We start from the raw sequence: 22083 nt of genomic DNA, 5'->3' as shown, positions 1-22083 counted from the left end.
TGATATATTATATAAAGAGTCAACTTCCTGCAGTCGGAACCTTTGGAATTAATTTAGGGTTAGTTCTGAGAATCACCCTGTCCTTCATGAGTTGAAGAAAAGGTTCCCTGATGGTGAATGCTTGAATTTCTGCCACTCTTCTGGCAGATGTCAGAGCTTGGGAAAGAACTCTTTTCCAAGAAACACATTTTAAGTCTGCTTCATGTATAGCTTCAAAAGGGGGTAACATCAATTGACTGAGGGCTATACTATGATCCCATGGAACTGCAGGATGCCAAAGAGGTGGAAAAGCTCCCAAGAAACCTCTCGTAAATTGTTTAATAAACCTTAGAGAAAAAAAAGAGTAGACCACGAATTGTCTGTCCTTATAAATCTGAAGCTAATAGCCAAATGGACCCTGGCTGAAGAATACTTGAGGCCACTTTTGGCCAAGCTTAAAAATATGCCAGGATTAGAGAAGGCTTTATCTGAAGAGGATAATGACCATTTTTCTGCACTAGACATAGAAACACTTCCACTTAGCAGAAATGCTTCCAATTAGCATAGTAAGTCTTACTGGTAGCTGGAGCACAAGCCTACCCCAGAATCTGTTTGCACTCTAGTGGAAGATCCAGATGGACAAATTCTAGGTGCTGTCAAGTAAAAAGACTTGGATAATGGTGAAGAATTTCTCCTTGACATCTGGACAATATCCTGGGTTGCACATTCAAGGGAATGGCAGGATGTCCTGCACACTGCAGTAGCTCAGTGTACCAATACTGGTGAGTCCACGCTGGACCAATGAGGATAAAATTGCAATGGTCTATCTTTGTTTTTTCAACATCCTAGGGCTCGGGGGAAAAGGAGGAAAGTCGTGGGGAAATATCTTCGACTAAATGATCGAAAGAGCATTGCCCATGTTCCCTAGATGCCAAAACTGGCTTGCAAAGCACAGGCTTTTCTTGTTGTTTGGAGTGGCAAACACTAATTGAAAATGTGATCCACCTGTTTCTTTTCTAGTTCCCACACATGGCAATCCGTCATACGTCTGTTGAGCGCATCTGCCTGATCATTTTGGCAGCCTGGCAGATGTTCCACAGCAATGTCTATCCTGTGACAAATGGCCCAGTTCTGCAGCAGATGAGCTTTTTCTGAAAGGATCCCGGACAATGTTCCTCCTTGCTTGGCTATGCAGAACATGGATGCTGTGTTGCCTGTTCTGGCTAGGAACAGCCGACCTGCCATTCTGAGAAGGAACACTTGTAAACCCTGCCTTATGGCACTGAGTTAAAACAGAGTTTCTTCTCTGCATCTGACCAAAGTCCTCTTGTTATAGGCAGGAAAGATATCTGCAGTTTGGTTTTCTAGAATTCTCCACCAGATCAGGGCTTGTGTCAAGCGCCTTGTAATCAAGAACATATCTTTCCATGAGCCTTCTACCTGCATTCATTGTGAATCCAGCTCCTGCTGAACAGGTCTCATCCGAAGCCTGTAAAACAGAATAAGATCTATACCTGAGGACATCATATACCTATAAGGCACATGTATTGCCTCACTTTGGTTGAGTGTCCTTGATCATATCCAGACTGTCTTTGAGGATAATAAGGGAATTTTTCCGTACTGGTTGAAAGCTGCTCTAAACCTTTGTGACCTCCGTGAGCCACACAAAGTGATTCAAATCTGCGGTACTGCAACAGTCCTAATGCCTCTACTGTATCCGTGCTGGTCCTAAGGCCTTGCAGAACTTTATCAACATGCCTACCAAAAAGAGTGAGGCCATCAAAAGGCATGACTAGGATTTTAACTTGGACATCAGTATAGAATACTGTGGATTTTGACCAACCTTGTCTCCATAGCACAGTACCTCTTGCCAATTGGCAAAAACCTGTATTTGAAACGAACAAGTTACTTACCTTCGGTAACGGTTTTTCTGGTAGATACAGTATCTGCCTGTGGATTCCTCACCTTGTGAATATCCCCTTGCGTCAGCAACATTCGGAAATTCTTTTCGTATGCCTCGCGCCGACGTGGACTTGGACGTCATAGAGACACGGCATCGCACGCGACTCTGCTGACGTCACCGACGCCTTTTAATAAGCCCACGCCGGCGTGATGACATCAGTTCCGCCCTTTTTTCCGTGCCTTCGAGGCACACGGACGGACCAATGACATAAGAAATATACATAGCATACACAGTACACGATAGTCAAAGTAACACACACAGTGTGAAGTTAATGCAAGAAAATATTTGAAATAACACATTTTCTTTGACCATAAAACAAATACAATACAGATATTCTGGTATAGAAGAGTGGACAACGGGGAGGCGGGTGGGTCAGTGAGGAATCCACAGGCAGATACTGTATCTACCAGAAAAAGCGTTACCAAAGGTAAGTAACTTGTTCTTCTGATAGATACATATGCCAGTGGATTCCTCACCTTGTGAATAGTTTCCCACAGCAGTCCCCACTCCCGGAAGTGGGTGTCCACTCTCCTAAACCAGAAAATCCTGGAGGACAGAGCGCGCAAAGTGGCCGTTCCTCCTCACCTCAGAGTCCAAGCAGTAATGCTTCGCAAAAGTGTGGAGGGAGGACCAAGTTGCAGCCCTACAAATATCCTCTACAGGAACACCTCTAGACAAAGCTGAGGTTGATGACTTAGCTCTTGTAGAATGAGCCCTTATACCCTCTGGAGGTTCCTTACCGGCCAAAGAGTAGCAGATCTTTATACAGAGGATGATCCATCTTGAAAGAGTTCTTTTATGAACCGCTCTTCCTTTCTTGCAGCCAGCAAAACCAATGAAGAGCTGGTCATCCACACGACAGTCTTTAGTTCTGTCCAGGTAAAAAGACACCGCCCTTCTAGGGTCCAGACGGTGTAACCTCTCCTCCTCCTTGGAAGGGTGAGGGGGAGGATAAAAGGTAGGAAGGGTAATGGATTGTCCTAGGTGAAAGGGAGTCACCACCTTAGGGAGAAAAGCAGCCCTGGTCCTAAGAACCATTCGATCAGCATGAATGGTCAAGAAAGGGGGCTTGGAACTAAGAGCTTGAAGCTCACTTACCCTCCTTGCCGAGGTAATTGCAACCAGGAAGACTGTCTTAAAAGTCAAAAACCTCATAGGACACTTGTGTAAGGGCTCAAAGGGAGCACCCATCAAGTATGTTAAGACAAGATTTAAGTCCCATTGAGGCACAATAAAGGGAGTAGGAGGGAATTTATTAGTGAGACCCTTCAAAAATCTTAAAACTACAGGAGATTTGAAAAGAGAAGGCTGGTCCGGCAAACATATAAACGCCGACAAAGCCGAGAGATAACCCTTGACTGTAGCAACGGCAAACCCTTGCCACGCCAAAGAGAGAGCAAACTGGAGAATATCAGATAAATGGGTCTACAGACTTCTCTCCACACCAGGTGACAAATCTAGACCACCTATACGAATAGATGGACTTAGTGGAGTCACGTCTAGCTGAAAGAATGACATCCACCACATCATGTGGGAGAGAAAAGGAGTTCAGGTTGCCCTGTTCAATCTCCAGGCATGAAGGTGTAATGTCTGGAGGTGGGGGTGAAGAACCTGCCCCTCCATCTGAGAGAGGAGGTCTGCCCTGTGAGGGATACGGAGCGGCGGGTGAGAGGAGAGGTGGAGAAGATCCGTGTACCACACCCTTCTCGGCCAATCCGGGGCGACCAATATGACTTGGGCCCGGTCTTGGCGAATCTTCCTCAGAACCCGAGAAATCAAGGGTATGGGAGGAAATGCGTAAAGGAGTTGACTTCCCCAACTCAACTGAAACGCATCCCCCAAGGCTCCTTGCATCGGATACTGGAGACTGCAGAATGACGGGCTCACTGTCCGCATTCTCGCGAGTGGCAAACAGGTCCACCTGAGGAGTCCCCCACGTCCGAAAGACGTGACAAACCACCTCCGGGTGAAGCCTCCACTCGTGGTCGGCAGAGAATTGCCGACTGAGGCTGTCTGCACTCACGTTCAGAACTCCGGCCAGATGATTTGCCATCAGACAAATCTGATGGTCCTGAACCCAGGACCAGAGGCGCAGAGCCTCTCTGCAGAGACACTGCGACCCCACTCCTCCCTGCTTGTTGAAATATCACATCGCGGTCGTGTTGTCCGTCAGGACCTGAACCGACCGACCACGAAGGGAAGGGAGAAAGGCCTTAAGCGCCAAACGTATCGCCCGCAATTCCAGAAGGTTGATATGAAGCAACCTTTCCTCTCGAGAACAAAGACCCTTGACCTCCAGGTCCCCCAGATGAGCACCCCACCCTAGAGTGGATGCATCTGTTATCACTGTGGCCACCGGAGGAGGCAGTTGAAAAGGCTTCCCCTGAGACAGGTTGCCTTCCAAGCCCCACCAAGACAGATCCGCTGCAGCTTCTCTGGAGACCCTCACTGACTCCCTGAGATCTCCGTTGTGTTGATACCACTGCCTGCGGAGGCACCACTGGAGTGCCCTCATGTGCCAGCGTGCATGGTTGACCAACAGAATGCAGGAAGCCATCAGACCAAGCAGGCGAAGGACCTTCAGGACTGGAACAACCGATCCATTGTAAAATAAAGGAATCATATCCTGTATGTCGCGAATCCTTTGAGGAGGAGGGAATGCACGACATACAGTTGTGTCCAGTACAGCACCTATGAACAGGATGCGCTGGGAGGGCACCAGGTGAGATGGGGTACATTTATCGAAAAACCCAACCTGTACAACAACTGGGTTGTCTCTTGCAGATGCTGGAGCACTCTCTCCGACGACTCTGCTTTGATCAGCCAGTAGTCCAAATAGGGGAATACCGAAATCCCCGACCTTCTGAGATGTGCTGCCAACACCGCCATCACCTTGGTAAAGACTCGAGGCGCAGTAGTAATTCCAAAAGGAAGGACCGCAAACTGATAGTGTTGCGATCGCACCGTAAAACGGAGATACTTCCTGTGCGACTTCAGGATTGGGATGTGAAAGTACGCATCCTGCAAGTCGAGCGACACCATCCAGTCTTCTTCCAGCAGCGCCTGAAGAACCTGAGCAAGGGTGAGCATCTTGAATTTCTCTTGTCTTAGACAGAGATTCAAGATCCTGAGATCCAGGATTGGACGAAGTCTGCCATCCTACTTGGGCATCAGGAAATACCGGGAGTAGCATCCCTGACCCCTTTTCTGCTCTGGGACCACCTCTATCGCACCCTTTCTTAATAAAGTCTGAACCTCCTCCTGCAGGAGTAACAGGTGTTCCTCCGTGCAAAAACCTTGGCAAGGGGGTAATTGGGAGGGAATTCCCGAAAAGGAAGGGCATACCCATTTTCCACGAGATTGAGAACCCAAAGATCTGATGTAATCGAATCCCAATCCCGTAGAAAATGGGTAAGCCGACCCCCCACCGGACCCACATGATCCTGAATAGCGGATCTAGGGCTGCTTTTCTGTGGCTGGAGGGTTGGAGGAGGAGGAGGAGGAAGAGGTCTGACGTCCACGAGGACGCGCTCTTTGCTTTCCCCTGTAAGATCTGTACATGGAATTTTGCTGCTGCTGTTGTTGTTGCTGCTGCTGACTTTGTCGGTAATTCCGAAAGGAAGAGCGACCAAAACCTCTGAATCTCCTGGTCGAAGAACCCCTGATCCGGAGACCTAAAGATTTAGCAGTCGCCCTACTGTCTTTAAATCTCTCCAAGGCCGTATCAGCCTTCTTGCCAAAGAGGCCAGATCCATCAAACGGCAAATCCAGCAAAGCCGCCTGAACATCTGCCAAAAAGTCTCAGGATTTCAGCCAAGCTGATCTTCCAGTGGCAACCGCAGTGCCCATGATACGTGCCACCGAGTCCGCAGTGTCCAGACCACTCTGTATCACCTTGTGCATCTGATATTACCTCCTCAAAATCCTTCCTGTTGGCATCAGGAATCTTAGGAGCTAAAGTACGCATAGTATCAATAAGGGCATGCACATACCTCCTTTTTAGGCAAGTGGCATTTGTTGACTTCAACGTCATACTTGCAGAGGAGAAGGTCTTTTTAGCCACCTGATCTTGTTTCTTTGCCTCTTTGTCACTGGGGACCTGAAGAAAGGCACTCATATTCTTTTTGGAACAGGCTGCTTGTATGACTAGACTCTCTGGTGATGGATGAGACGTCAAAAAAGCAGGGTCGTCAGGTGCAACCCTGTACCTTCTCGCCACACTCTTGGATACTGCAGGAGCCGACAGTGGTTTTTTACACACCTCCAAAATGGGTTCCGTTAAGGCATCATTAAACGGAAGCAATGGCTCTACCACAGAGCTATGCGAATGCAAAACTTCTGTAAGGAGATTGGACTTAAACTCCACTGTTGGCAATGTCAATTGCAGAAGATCTGCCGCCTTCCTCATCACTACATGATAAGGCTGGACGTCCTTAGAAGGTGTATCTGAACCTGATGGCAACTCCCACTCTGGAGAGAAATCCAGGCTACCAATATCAGCCAGATCCTCAAAACAGTCCTCCTCCAGTTCACCTTCCTCCATATCAGGATGCAACTCTATATACCTTTGCTCTTCCAAAAGGCGTTGTGCTTCCCTTCTGGACCTCTCCTTTACACGCTTCGCAGCTGGATCCTCCAACGGCTCAGACGGACCCGGGATCGACGCCGGTATCGAATCCGACGGCTCAGACGGATGCCCTCGAGGACGAACTGGAGCGGGCGACGCCGGAATCGTTGTCGACAACCTCGGCGGAGCCGGATATTGCCATGGCGGCGGCGGAGCCGGCACATAGGGCATGAATGGAGCAGGAGGATAGGAGGGAGCGCCAGATGGGTACCACGCCCTTGTAAAGACGCCATACATAGCGTTCAAAAACGCCGATGGGTCCTGGCCTGGGGCTGGAAAGGGTGGCTGGAAACCCTCAGGCTGGTCTTGTGGAGGGTTCGGCTCTTCGACAGGCGCAGAATCCACATTCACCTGAACCTCTTCCTCATCTTGGGCCGGGGACGGCGCCGGAGACGGATTCAAAACTGGAGTCGGCGACTGTACCCGCGACTCCGAAGGCGAGGCCTCACCTTCATGATCCGAGACATCCAGCGTAACGACCTTAGAACGAACCTTCGTCGGTGACCTCGACCTCGAGCCCGACTCCTTACCGGAATGACGTTGGTACTCATGCCTCTTCTTCTTATGCTTCCTTCTCGACTTCGAAGCATGGTCTGAAGCAGACCTCGAAGACGACTCCTCTCGAGATCTGGATCTTGACTTCGCCCTCGACCTCGGTCTTCGAGAACGAGACCTCGAAGATTTCCCATTCCCAGCCTTCAGCTTCGCTACGAGGAGTTTGGTCTCTCTTTCCCTCAGGGCCTTCGGGTTCATCTTCCGACAAGATGTACATCCATCCACATCGTGATCAGAGCTCAAACACCAAATGCAGTCCTCGTGCGGGTCAGTTATGGACATCATTTTCCCGCACTCCCTGCAGGGCTTGAAGCCGGTCTTCTTTGTCGACATCGTAGAAGAGACAAAAAAGAAAGAAGCAGAAAACTGTAACAAAAAGGCAACAAAGTACCAAATGGCTACTGAGATTCCCGAAACCGTTAGCGTCGATGATGCGGAAAAAAGGGAACTGATGTCATCATGCCGGCTTGGGCCTATTATAGGCGTCGGTGACGTCAGCGGAGTCGCGTGCGATGCCGTGTCTCTATGACGTCCTTGTCCACGTCGGCGCGAGGCTACAAAAAGAATTTCCGAATGTTGCTGATGCAAGGGGATACTCACAAGGTGAGGAATCCACTGGCAGATGTATCTATCAGAAATCCATCGCAGTGTCAATAATGAAAGAAGTTAGTTCCCCTTACTTTAAAATAGCTCTCACTGTTTTACCTTTTATCCTCAGGGATTATATGCAGTAATGGAGCTAAGTCATGACATATGTGGCGATCATAACAACCTAGAAACACCAAGGCATTGGCTATCTTAATTGAGGTGGCAGCCATAGAAGAAATTCTCTGACAAAGATTGTCAATACGTTTGCTGTCTTTGCTTGGTGTTTTTGGGTTCTTGCTCCTTCTCTCAGCTGCTAAAGCAATAACTGTTTCCTGTCTAGTATGGCCAGTGACGCAAGCCAGAGCTGAATCCGGGGCTCTGTATTCTTTTTTCAGATGAAGTATCACAACCAAAAAGGTAGCCGGTGTCTTCATCACTTTCAGGCCTTCCGACTAGACATAATCAAGAATAGATATGGACAAAACATATTTCCAAGGTTGCTCTTTCAAAGTCATATAAAAACATGGTTGAAAACAAAAGTAATTGGTAGATTGAATTTCTTGGCATATCTTTCAATGAATGAAATTTAAAGATATCATCTGTAGGGTCTTGCGGAATTGACCTTTCGCTTCCACTTGGGACAATAACATCTCTGTCATCATCCTTCCTTCCACCACCGTCAGGTGGTAGCTCACCTTCCTCTCCCTCTACATCTGAATAGTTAGAACCATTAGAGTAAGCATTATCCATGTCATCTCCATGGACCGATCCCTCAAATGGTTGTTGCGGCAATACTTTAGTATTTCATTTGCTGCAAAGTTGATAAGAATGCCATTGGCACTTGGACCACATCTGGTTTTCTGTAATATATAGGTGGTTTCTGCCTTAAATCCAGTTGAGTACTTCCAGACTTGTACTCCTACTGACACACATATTCGCTGTAGTACTTCTCATCCTCCATTAACTCTTCTTCAAAGTCTGGGACAGAATACATCCAATTACGCTGTGCTTCAAGCTCTCACTGAGGCATTGTCACAATCCTTTTCTTTTTAAAAAAAAATCTTTTTATTAGTTTTAAAAAGGCAATAACAATAAGAACGTATCAGGTGCAATGCAATCAGGTACATACAATTATCATATTGTTGAAAAATCAGGATAGTAGCGACATAAGACACAGGACACTGAGACTCAACACTCCTAGACAAGCAGGATTATGAAATTAACGGGGTTCGCTCTCTCAAAGGGTACTGCCCCTCGGTCCCGCCGCTCCCAAAATCTATACTGAGATCATGAACAGGATACATTACAGTCCTTGTATGCAAAAGATACCCAGATCAAACTAATGACGCTCGTATTATCACCGTAATACTGAAAAAAGAGGGTCAGGATAATTAAGAAAATAAGAAAAGAAAATAAAATAAACAAAAACGTAAAGCGCGCAACACCCCACCCCCCACCCTGCACCCCTGCATGTAGCTTACGCCAAACCCCAACTAGCAGTGTGCCTGTCGCCCCATCTAAACTATAATAACCCCTAATAGGAAATGGAGGAGGGCCTTTTTACAGGCTCCTGGCCTCTCCCCTCCCGCTAACTCTGAGCCTCCCCCTAAGTAAGGATATTTAACGGTTACACAATCGAGCTAAGATCGGGGGATTCATTACTCGCCTACATCGCCTCCCGGTATCAACATTATAAAGTGAGTCCCACACAGCCACCACTCGAACAAATGTCTTGAAGGATAAGCCATTCTCAGCTCTGGCCAGTTCGATCAGGCACATGAATGTTCTCCAACCAAACTGTCGCCATCTTGAAAGAGTAAAAAGACCAGAAGTGTCCGCTTGGCTGAACACAGGAGCGAGCCGGAAACATCACGGCATATCCAAACACGTTATCACTGGGTCCCATCCGCGCCGTTAAGAACTCCCGATGTTGTTTCAAGTCACATTTAACTGAGTTCGAAAAAAGCGAGAGGGCCACCTCGTCAAACCACTCCTGAGTCCTCACATGAGCCCTCAGATGTACTTTACGGCGCCATTGATTCTCCGTCAATGTCAATACTGAACATGCCAACACAACAGGGATTTCCGATACATAGCCATTCGCTGATTTGCAAGTCAGAGTCTCACTCCTCTCTCGCTGTATAGGGTTGATGGTACCGGTTAAAGCAGTTGCTGTGGACGCCGCCACTCTCACAATGTCACGAAATTGAACACAAGCTGCTTTCATATGCCCCATCTCGAAAGTAACGGCATCCAATTTGCGTTCCAGTTCTTGGGGTCTCCGGTTCAGGGAAAAGTGAAGACCACCGACAGCCGCCATTAGAGCTGCAAGCGTGGGTTCAACCCTGGCCATCGCTGATTGTTCCCCCTCGTTGGTGACCTTCTGGTCTGGTGTCGGATACCCCTAAGTTAGGATATGTCGTCCCAAGATATCTGTGCGACTTTTCCTGGACCACTTGGAGGGTTGGGTTCGAATCCTACGCAGGTCGATATTGGGTGTCATGTCATACATTTCCGCCATGGTCGGTCCCTCTGGCCCGTAGGGATAGACCCACTAGAGTTAAAGATGATGACACCCGCTCCAACCGCGTGCAGGATAGTCCGGAGCCGTCGTCAGGATGTAACCGCATCCGCCGGGTCACCTTTCCGGCGATTCCGAATCCGTTCACAGCACTGGCTCCGTCAATTAATACCCAACTTGCATCCGCAGTGTCTGTGGGATGGTCCTTCGCAGTGCCAATCTGTTCGGATGTTCAATACGAAGATCGGACAAAAACTTCACTTCGGTTCCGGTGGACCGGCTCCTCCCGAGCTCCTATGGCCGATGTTATTCAACTAGGTGCCGGTTAGATTTCTACTCGAGGCCCCGGCTTCAGAGCTGATGTAGGCCGCAAACTCCAAGACGATGCTTATCCGTTTTCGAAGCCGATGGAACTTTCGGGGTCTCACGGTGCAGCATTATTTTGATTCGTCTACACGGGAGCGTTGCATAGGCACAGGATATCTAGCAGGATCTTGTAGCAGGATGAGGAGGTCTACTGAGCCGGGAGCCTAAGCGGCCATCTTGGTTGCCAGCTTGGCTCCTCCCCCCACAACCCTTTTCTTGATCTGATGTAATAACTGCACTGGAGGCATATCTATCACCCTTAAGGTGAAAACATCTCATCCCATGTTTTTCATTGATTGTCTGGATCCTAACAGTAATGTCTCCAACAGCATAATCATCGCCACTGATGGTATGGTCACTGATGTTGACGGTATGCTCATGGACGTCAATGGTATAGTTGTCGTCGTTGGCGCAATGCTCATTGTCGTGAATATTATATTTATCTTCAGCAATGGTAAGGTAATCAGTGTCAAAGGCAGGATTGTCATTGACGGTATGGTCGCTGTCTATGAAATACATGCTGTCGATGGATGGGTCTTTGCTGTCAATAAAATAGTCGATGACATGGTCTTCACCATCGACTGCATGCTCAGCATCAATGGTGCCTTCAATGGAATGTTTGACGTCAATAGAGATGTCGCCGTCGACAGTGACGCCATCGACAACATCCTCGACTTCGACAATGATCTTGTTTGCGGCGGTCTCAGAGTCAATGGGATTTCTTCTGAATATTTCTTCTTCTTGTTTGACACAGGCGAGGTGGCTGCAAGTTCTATACCAACCAAATCATGCTCAGGATACAGAACAAGTCTCCTCTTGTGCGCTGCTTTCATGGAAGTGCTTGGGGGCACTACGCAGGGATTCATCCCCTGAGGAGGGGGAATCTCCTTTAGAAGGAGGAAAATTATCTTTACTTATCAGAAATAAAGCCAACCTCCTTTCTCTTTCCTGAAGAGTCTTAGTGGAGAAAGACTTACACATCTTGCAATCTGCTGTCTTAGGTTTAGGATAAAGGCAATAAATACACTGAAAGTATGGATCATCGGTGTACGTTTTCTTAATGCCACAAAATAAACAGGTTTAAAAAAAAGATATCTTCTACTTGTCAGCCATGGTGACAGTTGTTGACAGTTACTTGTCAAACTGCCAATCTCCCTGGACCAGCAATAGAAGCAATCTTTTCCTCAAACAACTCAGAGTACAGCAGAATTGAAAAGGACTGGTTTAAATGCAGGACACACTAGATTAGAAACAGTTTCAGGTTAGAGAAAAAGTCTGACAGGGGACTCCCTTACACATGACGTGTAGGTGAAATGTTACCTATGGTGGCCTATAGGGGGAGTAGAGATGCTTCAGTATCCAACTCATTGGTTGAAGTTTGGATTCAATCATGTGAGGTGGATGTATTACTAAAACATACTGTGTTGTTTCAGGCCTATGGCCTTTTTGCATTATAGACAGTATGTTGTATATTTAGACACTGTATACTGCTATTTTATTGTACAGGGGATTCCCAGCCTGAAGACAGGGAATGATTAACCATGTGAATATATAAAAGATCCAATGATGGAAAATGGTATTTGTCTGGTTCTTTCAGGGTTTACCAACACTATGACGACCGATCAGATTCTCACAGTGCGGGTTGAACATGCCCCTCCACACACACATGTCATACCTATATTTATGAGGAGAGGCCATAGACCATAACTGGGTGTGTATTTGCTATTCTAACTCCATGCACCCTTTGTTAATGGGGTAGCTTATATATAACTATACACTCACTTAAAAGTACCTAAACACACTACAGGAACTGTGCTCGGAACCAGCTTTGATTGTGCAAACACACACACGCCACAGCTCTTCCAGAAGAAATATAGATTTATTATCATGATCAGAGCCTCAAACCACTCTATAGATGGTTACTACATGGATACTACAGTTATGTGGAATGGAGGCAATTAACTGTTTCTTTGCCTTTGAAAGATGGGGCTTGACACCAGCTGATATCAAATAATGTTTGCCATCTACTCTATCTTCAGGAGGGCATCTACTCTAACTTCAGGAGCGTTCAAAAGAGGCATAATTATCTTCTGTCCCGAAAGTCACCAACTTTGTTAACAAGTGAATTTAAAAACCTAATGTACCAAGATTTGGAGGCAGTGAGAAGAATATGTGGCTATATGAATGCAACTCCTACTGAGAATGCAATGCACACAAAATAAAACTATGATGCTGAGGTGGAGCTATATAGACTTTATAATTTGGACAAATTCAAGGAAATTTGTTACCCACCGATGCCGGAAATCGTAAGTTGTCTGTTTTTCAAAATAATTCTCAGACTGCAGAGGATAGGCTAATAAAGGGTTGCTTATTTTGTATTGAAGAATGACAATACATCAAATCAAAAATCATTGTTCTAAGTATGTAAATGAAAGGCAATACAATCAAGATAAAAGTATCATGTTTTGCTTCACATACCTGAACTAGTTGGATGCTCCTCGGTTTTCTCTTCCTCCTCCCCTGGAACAAGGGGCACAACAGTCTCACTTGGAGCTTTAGCAGTGCTTGCTGGAGCATCTTTTGAAGACATAAAACACGTTTTTTTTTTAATGTGTTTTAAATAAATACATTTACAGACAGAAACACCTAATTCTCTCTATTAAAAGCCTGTAATCTGCTTTTATTACAGGTCACCATCACATAAGACCTTTAGGCATCTTGACCACAGCAATATCAAACACAGAATCAACATTTCCACTGGTCCTCACACCACTCCTGGAAAGCCTAAAGAAGTGTCCCTTTTAGCAAGACATAGCTGAATCATGAGTTCTTCTCCAAGATGTTGAGCATATTTGGTACACAATGGACGTCAGGCTTGAAAATTCTGGTGTCAGCTGCACAACATATCACAGAGATAAATGATTAGAAGTATATCAAATTTGTGTATCTATGTGGTTCACATTGAAATCAATTCAAAATTGTCCTGCCAATGTAAAGGTGCTGAAAACTATACACATAGATGTGCAGAGTGTAAAATGACATCTGTTTTTACCATTGCTGCAGGAGGTGAGGGGACTATTTTCCCACTTAAGGTGTTGGCTCTTTTCAGATATGCCCCTCCCCACATTCAATAATGGTAATAAATAGCATATTACACTCACATATATATTTATATTACATGTGCGGCTGCTTGTATTGCACAAAATGCAATAAAGCAGCCGCACATCAAGCTGGTATCAAATATTCTTTCCAATCTGCTCTATATCCAGGTGGGCATCTAAACTAACTCCAGGAGAGTTCTAAAGAAGCACAATTATCTTCTGTCCCCGAAGCCATTAACTGTATTAGCACATGAATTTTAAAACCTACTGGACCAAGATTTGGAGGCAATGAGAAATAAAAGTGACAGACTGGTCAGTTTTCTTCATGCACTCGCAAAGAATCATAAACAAGTATTTAAGGCTTCAAAATGTGGCTATGTGAATGCAATTCCTCCTGTGGCTGCAATGCACACAACATAAACCACAATACAATCAAGATAAAAGTACCTTCTTTTGCTTCACATACCTGAACTAGTTGGATGTTCTTCGGTTTTCTCTTCTTCCTTCCCTGGAACAAGGGGCACACCAGTCTCAGTTGAATCTTTAGCAGGGCTTGCTAGAGGATCTTCTGAAGATATAAAATCAAGTATTTTTTTAAAAACATGTTTAAAATAAATTAGTGTAAAGACAGAAACACATAATTCACTCTAGTAAAAGCCTGTAACCGGTTCTTATTGCAGTTTACCATCACATAAGACATTCAGGCATCTGGACCACAGTAATATCAAACATAGAACTGAATATTTCCCCTGCTCCTCACACCACTCATGGAAAGCCTACAGTGTTATCCCTATGAGCAAAACATAGCTGAATCATGAATTCTTCTCCAAGAAGTTGAGCATATTTGGTACATAATGGACCTCAGGCTTGAAAAGTCTGTTGGCGGGTGCACAACATAACACAGAGATAAATGATAAGAAGTATATTTAATATGTGTATTTATTTGGTTCACATTCAAATAAATAAAAAATTGTCCTGCCCAACTAAAGGTAGCTGAGGTGTCAGAATCTTCACAGAATTCTTTTCGTATGCAAAGAATCTCATAGTGCAGCTTTGCACATGGCATTAGGACCAACATAGCAAACACAAGGAGATGATGGACAAAGTGCTGAAACTTTTCAGACACTCACCTCCAGTCACAGATCTGGGTTGAATCCATCATCATTCTTTAGCTCACTTCGCCACCCCAGTTCAAACACAGCTATATGCAAATTAGTCTTGTCCCTGTGCCTAATGGGAACAGTTCAGCCCGAACTGCCAAGCCATGTCTTACCTGGACCAGAAACAAGCATCCTGGGACTGCTTTCATTCTAACAGCCCTCATCCGCCAGGCTAGCTTGAATCCAGTGGCAAAGTGACCAAGGGACCCCCATCTGGGCATACCCTGCCAACTTAGGGCAAACAAAGCAAACACAAAGAAATGATGGACAGAGCGCTGAAACTTTTCAGACACTCAGCCCCAGTCACAGATCTGTTTCCTGGTGGTGGCGCGTCGGTGTAGAGGCAGCAATGAGCTTGGCTGGATAACCACAGTCTAACCGAGCATATTGCGAGTTTCCTCTCTGCCACGGTTTTCATGAAAACCATGGTGGAGAGTAAACAAAGGGGGCCTGTTGCCTCAGGGCCATGGGGTGCATGCAGTTGTGCCCCCCTTGTGTGCATGCACCCCAGTTCCTGCAGAGCATGGACTTTACAGTCCATGCCGTGCAGGAACTATTTATGGCATTCCAATTACGGTGCCCATTTTTAGAGGCTCCACCATGGGACCACCAAAGAAAGCCCACCAGACATGAGAAACACTCATAATCTGGCAGGTGGCCAAAAAACGGATTTGGTGGTGAGGGAGTAGGCCGCCACCATGGTGATCCGCTTCCGCACAGCCAAACTTGTAATCAGTTCCAAAGTAATCATCGGGACTCTTCAATGTGATTTTATTTCACTACACCAATGTAACCCCTTACATTCTGGTTTTGGCTACATACCTTTATTTACAATGAACCCACATGAAAACATGTCATGGTCCAAAACTGAGTGTAAAATGACATTTGTTGTTTACCATTGCTGCTGGAGGTTAGGGGACTCTTGACCCAGCTAAGGCTTTGGCTCTTGTGAGATATGCACCTCCCCACACTCCCCAGCATAGGTAATACATTGCATATTACACTCATATATATATCTACATTAAATGTATGGCTGCGTTTATTGCATAAAATGCAGTGACATGTGGCTGTGTATACCAAGGGATGGCTGCAGGGCATAGGCCTAACCTCTCATGCACAATTCTGCTTCCCAATTCTACTCAACGAAGTCTTCCCACCTTCTCCACCATGGGAGTTGATTCTTGTCTTTTCAAACTTGATGGGACCTTTTTTGGAGCCAGTCCACAAAACAATTCTGCAGCAGCTTTCCTGAAAAACCTGTTTTACAGTGACCTCTGCCCATAAAGGGAACAAGTTGCAGGATTATTTTCTTATATAGAGCGTACACAGTATTTCATTCCAATAGGGTAGTGATAAGGACACACTCATTAATACTTCCTCAGGTTGTCTTTTTCATATTAACCTACAATTACACTTTCCACATTCTTTCAAAATCTAACCACTCTTGCAGAGCATTCTCTGTATTCCATTGCCATTAGAAGGGTCCTTTGTTTTCATCTGGATGAAACTAAGGACCCGAGAATGTTTAATCAAATATTTGTAAAATATGTCCATCTCAGACAAGGTTTACCAAACTTGCCTTTACTATGTGTTACCATTGTGAGGCAAATCCCTTACTGTGGAACCAAAAGCACACTCTACTAGGGGTAAAGCAGCTACTCCTGCATGGCTTAGAAACATCCCCATTTCCAATATCAGAAAAGCAACAAAATGGAAGACATTAACCACATTCACCAGTCATTAGTTCCTAGATTCATACACTCAAGGGGAAGAAGGTTTGGGTCAGGAAACAGTTCAAAACATATTCAAGTTATATAGCCTTTACAACCAGGGAACCTAACCCTAAATTACTAATACTCAATTTTTGCTGCTGCCAAACAGTCGGTTTCTGTGACCTCAGTTAGCCTGCTGCACTACTCAAGCATTTGCGCTTTTGAAGAAGATCCACCAATGCCGAAGAAAAATGTACTTACTTGTAGTCCTAGTTCTGCATTTTAAGAATATTTTTTGAAGTCATAAATGACCTGCCCACTTCCCCTGCTGGGTAGGGTTGGAAAATGGAAACCACTCATGACATTTTACACGTAAAAAAAAAAAGAACTGGCTCTGAAAGGCAACTGCCAATACAGCACATCGTGGGTAGGGGAAGATCCTGGAGTGTTAAATGGGCATGCTACCTTTTTCACAGCTTTCAATAAAGGCTCATCAGACAAAATTATTCTCTTCAGGTCATAAACTGTCATCCCCTTTTTTCAACTAAAATGCTACAATGGAAACTTGAAATTGATGTTTTTTAAATCTTAAAGGATACATTCTGAAAAGACGTTTGCCTTTGATAAGGCTCTAAAGGGTGCTGTGAAACATATGGGCATTAGTACAGTGGAATATCAAAACTTGGCTCCCCCTCTGCAAACTACATAGAGGGGTCCCCCAACCTCTGTACACAGTAAGGATCTCTCAGGCCAGGGGCCCATGTACAGTACCCAAGGGAGCCCCCTGTAGCTCGGACGTCCCTGCACCACGAGGGTTGCTGGGCCTATTGTTACACCACTGAATATGAACACTGGCACCTTGTGTTTATATTAATGTACAATATATACACATGGAGAAGTGCTCCAGGATCAACACATGCAGTGCAAATTTATTCAAGCATTTATTACTTCAATGAAGATATTTAAGATGCAGAACTAGTAAGTAGTCTTTTATTGCTCCCACAGTGTCTGCATGTTACAACGATCTTACAAAGGGAAACAGTTGATTTCCTAATAGTCATGAGGGCTCTTCAATGTGTTTTTACCTCATTGCACAAATTTAAACCCTTGTTTAACTTGGCTTTTTTACATCTCTTTATTTAAAATTAACACACATAAAAAAAAATGCCATGGCACAAACTATATTTGCTGATATCCAGAGAGTAATATGCTAATCATAGCCGCTACTGAGACAGACAAACACACAACACACTGACACACACTTGAAAGTATCTAAACACACTATGGAGACTGGTCCTCATAGCACACTGTTCGTCAAAGAAATTGTGTTTGGGGGCGTGGCTTGGACAGCAATGAGGACGGGCGCCTGAGTCCGTTACCTCCACCAACCCGAGAAAAAAAAACGCGAATAAATGAGCGAAATGAGCAACCGAATGACCAGCAAACCACACACAAGGACGTCGGAACATAGAGGGCTCAAGCAGGAGATCTTTTGATCAGCGGAGGAAAGCTGCATCGCAGGGAAAAAAGCATCCCAACGACTGAACGAGCGAGGCATCAGAGGATAGGACAGATGGCACCACACCGCAGCTGAACCCACGGGTAAACAAGACCGAGCGAGAGGGGGAAAGAGGCTGCAAAGACACTCCGTGCTCAGACCCCAATCACCCCCGGAGCAGTCCCCCCAACCAGAACAGCGAAGTAAGTGCCAGCAGAGACAGCAAGCGGTAACGGTAAACGCCGAAGGGGCCAGAACAAGCATTGCAGTGGAAACGAAACTGGAAGCTCACACGGACAGCGGCCATTTTAGCGGCAGAGCACACCCACCCAAAGGCCATAATCTCAGACGAGCGCAAAGAGTGCTGCGACAGTACCGGCGCATACGAGCGGCACAGAATCCACAGCAGAAGCAGCGGGGCTCAGGGGGACAATCATGAAGAATGTGTAAGCAGGCGGAACAAGCCAGGTAACTAATTGTCTAATCCCCTCACACAAAGCGAAACCGAAAGGCGCACAAGGGGGCATCCATCTTGAGGAAGCCGAGCACCGAAGAAACAATGTCGCAGATCAACAAGCAATGAGGCACACAGCAGCAGAGACAGCACGGCACTGCAGCGGTGATAGCGCAGAGCAAGGCTGCCCAGGTCACGAAGAGGAGGGAGAATAAGTCCGCCTGGGGCATGAACTGGCACGGGAAACGGGAAAGAAACACGAAACAAAACCGGAAGCCCTGCCTCAAGGGGGTTGTAGTTCTATCTAGGACCCTACATTCGATAGTCCTGATTTATGCCCTTATGTGGTTATAATCAATAATATCCTTATAAAGGCATAAGACTCATATCCATATTTAGTCATAGCCCATGCTGTCCAAATTAAGCAAGGCCACTTCCCCAGGCTCCTAGCAAGTACAACGAGTTCTGTAAACGAACCAAACCTCTAGTAACCTGGGAATTCCCCATTGCTTTTGTTTTGATTTCGTCCTAGAACTCCTGTGAGCACTCTAAGAACGGCCAGTTCTTAGTGACATCTTTATTGACGTCTTATGTCCAACCTTACGTCAAACCCGGCACCTTTCAGGTATAAATATACCAACGTTGCCTTAAGCAAACACACGGTGGTGGTTTTGGAGCAAAGCAGCAATCTACTTGCCCGAGAGCCCAGCTGATGCGAGAGCCCACGGACGCTGCCCCTCCTCTTTGACGCACTGAGAGAGACGCTGTCTTTTCTCCTGCCGAGAAATCCAGCTCCGGTGTTTCCAGATACCCTCGCGGGTTACTGGGATATCGAGTCCTGAGAGAGAGAGATACAAGACCTCCTGCTTTCTAATACCCAGGTACGGAGCTGACTAAAACTTTAGAGAGAATTCTTGAGTCAGATTCTTGGCAAAACCAACTTAACTTAAAATGCTACTTACTTACTCCTTCCCACGTATTAGGCTTAGGTCAGGTACACAGGGGTAGGCGTATTTAGAAGCACCAGTTGAGTACGTTAGTCAATGTATATATTTTATCTATTTTAAAGTATCTTATGGCTAAGAAACCATATCAATGCTTTTACAGTATTATTTCTTAATCCTCCTTTTACTGTACGCACTTCACTTTACTATGAGTATTGCAAATGTGGCAATTCATTTCTCTTGTATGAGAAAGAAGACTGCTCAATAAATAACATCTTTTATTGAAAACGCCCGCCTCTCTTTTCTCTGCACTGAGGTGAAACTAAGTATGCACACTTGACTGAGTGAAATAGCTGTCTATTGTTTTCACACGACTCTAGCGATACACTCTTATTCTGAGGGAGCAAATTTGTCATGTTATATGGTTGTCAGAAGCTAATCCCTTCTTGTCTATCCAGGGAGGTTGAACTCCTCCTCCCTTATTCGAGAAAGTTTCTAGTGACCTCTGAGCTAGCTGGCAAAAACTTAAGTCTAATATAGTCAGTAGAGACCTAGTCGACCTCAGTCCTACGTCTACACTGCTGAATATATTATTCCAATGCGCAGAGCCTATTGGGAATATAGGAACTACACTACATGGCGCCCAACGTTTGGTAAGGCGATAAATCTAACGCAAGACGTTAGAGTAACTCAGTCGTGCTTTTTCACACAGAACCCTTTTCCCGTAAATACTCCAAAAGACTTCTGGAGTGGAAAAAAGGTTAAAATCCGCCGGAACTTAGTAGGAAGAGATTCCTATGTAAAGTTTTTGGTTTAGTCAACGTTGAAGGATACAGTGTTCCAAAATATTGTGCACCTAATCTTTGTTTCCTTGAAACCTGATCTGCAACAAAAAACCTTTCTGTCAGTAAAAATGTCAGAAAGTGAAGACGAAAGGGAGGCAGCTAGAATAGCAGCTCGACTCCTAGCGGATGACACAAGTCTCCAAGAAAATTACCTGAGTGTTATACTCATTCCGGTCAACATAAGAAAAACTATAACTCTTAAACTTATAGAAAACGGACTGACATCACGAGGTGGTATAATCATATTCGTGATAGAGGCCCATGAATATCGGCAGACAGAGGTATTCTATTCATGGATAAACTTTCAAGCAGCAAGCGCTGTCACACACGACTTCCACTATTACAAAATAGAGGAACCTCCGGAAGAGTACACCCCTTTCGAGGAGGTGGAAATCCCACTAAATTACCAAGAGCACCTGCTCTGGTTTAATGGCGCCCTAAAACATAACAATCACATCACCAGGCTCGGTCCACTAGGTAGTCCAGGAACAATGTGGCCGGTTCTAGCCAGCTACACACCACATCCAGACATTGGAAAAATGTCAGTACCAGAACTTTTAGCTCAGCTAAAACAACTGATTAAAATACATAGACAATTAGTCCAATATGTAATGCGGACTAAAACAGTCCAACCAGCAATTAACATTCCACAGCTGGCCCCTCATCAGGGGAACACAAACAAAATAACACCACAGAACATAGAATCGTGTCTTTGTAAAACACCCGCAAAACGGGAACAAATTCCATTCTGGTTAGCACAAAAAATCACTCAAATAGAGGCAGTGTTTCCGGATACTACCCGTACTGAGAAACACAGAATTCTGACTATCTGTCTTCCAATGGGGATCGCACCACATGTGGAGGACTGTGACACTTGGGGCACAGTCTTTGCTTCCATTTACACAAAAACACATGGTGTTCCGTCCATGGCGGTTATACCAGATGTACTAAGACAGATTCAAAATGAATACGGTCCAGAACCTGCTTTAACTCTGGGTATGAAATTACTGAAAGACTTCAAGCAGGTCTCGGCTATATTATTAGCCAACATAAAAGGAGAAGCAGCATCTGTGGCGAACCGCCAGAAATTGAAAGAAACAGATATAACAGAACAGCCATTTGAACTTGCCAGAATCATAGAAAAATCCCATAAAGAACTAGGTAGAGATAGTTTGGGTGGAAAACCAGTAAAACCCCAACTAACAGAAAATCCTGAAAAGATATTTATTAAAAATAATATAAACACTCCAAAAAAGAGCTGGGATGGAAATAAACAATCCAGTCCCAAAGAAAAAAGATTCCAGTCCAGAGGAAGGTCTCCTCGGCGGAGAGAAAGATCTCCGGACCAAGGAAACAAGTCTCCCCAGAGGGAGCCCTCTGAGAAAAGATACAACCTTAGAAATTGGGATAATTTGAAAAAACCTGATAGATATCAAGATATTGATACACGTCCCTCTCGATCTTTTCAGACTTCCTCACAGAAATCGGAAAGAAGAGGACGGTCAGAACACAGGGAAGAGCACGTCAAGTCACAAGACAAGGAACCTGCTCATCTAAATAAAAAAATACAATTTCCAAGAAAGAAGGTAGCCAGTATTAAAATAATTAAACATGCCGAGGATACATAGGACACAACTGAAAAACGGAGAGTGGGCCCAGACAGTGCTAGACAGCGCAGCAGAAGTGACAATAGCTCTCAAGATCCTAATGAATCTTCTGGAGACAGTGGACACGAATGAATACATTCAGGTGGAAACTGCAGATACCAGG

General features: G+C 45.3%; 1 protein-coding gene across 5 annotated transcripts in view; it reads right to left on the bottom strand.

Annotated features, from left to right (window-relative positions):
- The window catches only part of AK9 (adenylate kinase 9), a 1611121-nt gene that overhangs the window by 1230257 nt on the left and 358781 nt on the right, over window positions 1–22083 (bottom strand). For 4 of the 5 annotated variants that reach the window (XM_078648533.1, XM_078648534.1, XM_078648537.1 and 1 more), the window contains exons 15-16: window positions 14167–14268; window positions 13078–13176 (exon numbers count right to left, since the gene is read on the bottom strand). In XM_078648533.1, the coding sequence (XP_078504659.1) occupies window positions 13078–13176; window positions 14167–14268 (201 nt within the window). The remainder of the gene's footprint in view (window positions 1–13077; window positions 13177–14166; window positions 14269–22083) is intronic. The other variant, XM_078648536.1, reaches the window with a different exon arrangement.

This window comes from Lissotriton helveticus, chromosome 6, assembly GCF_964261635.1.
Source record: "Lissotriton helveticus chromosome 6, aLisHel1.1, whole genome shotgun sequence".
NCBI lineage: Eukaryota > Metazoa > Chordata > Amphibia > Caudata > Salamandridae > Lissotriton > Lissotriton helveticus.
Note: the sequence above shows the minus strand (reverse complement) of the source record. Positions and strands in the feature narration are given on the sequence as shown.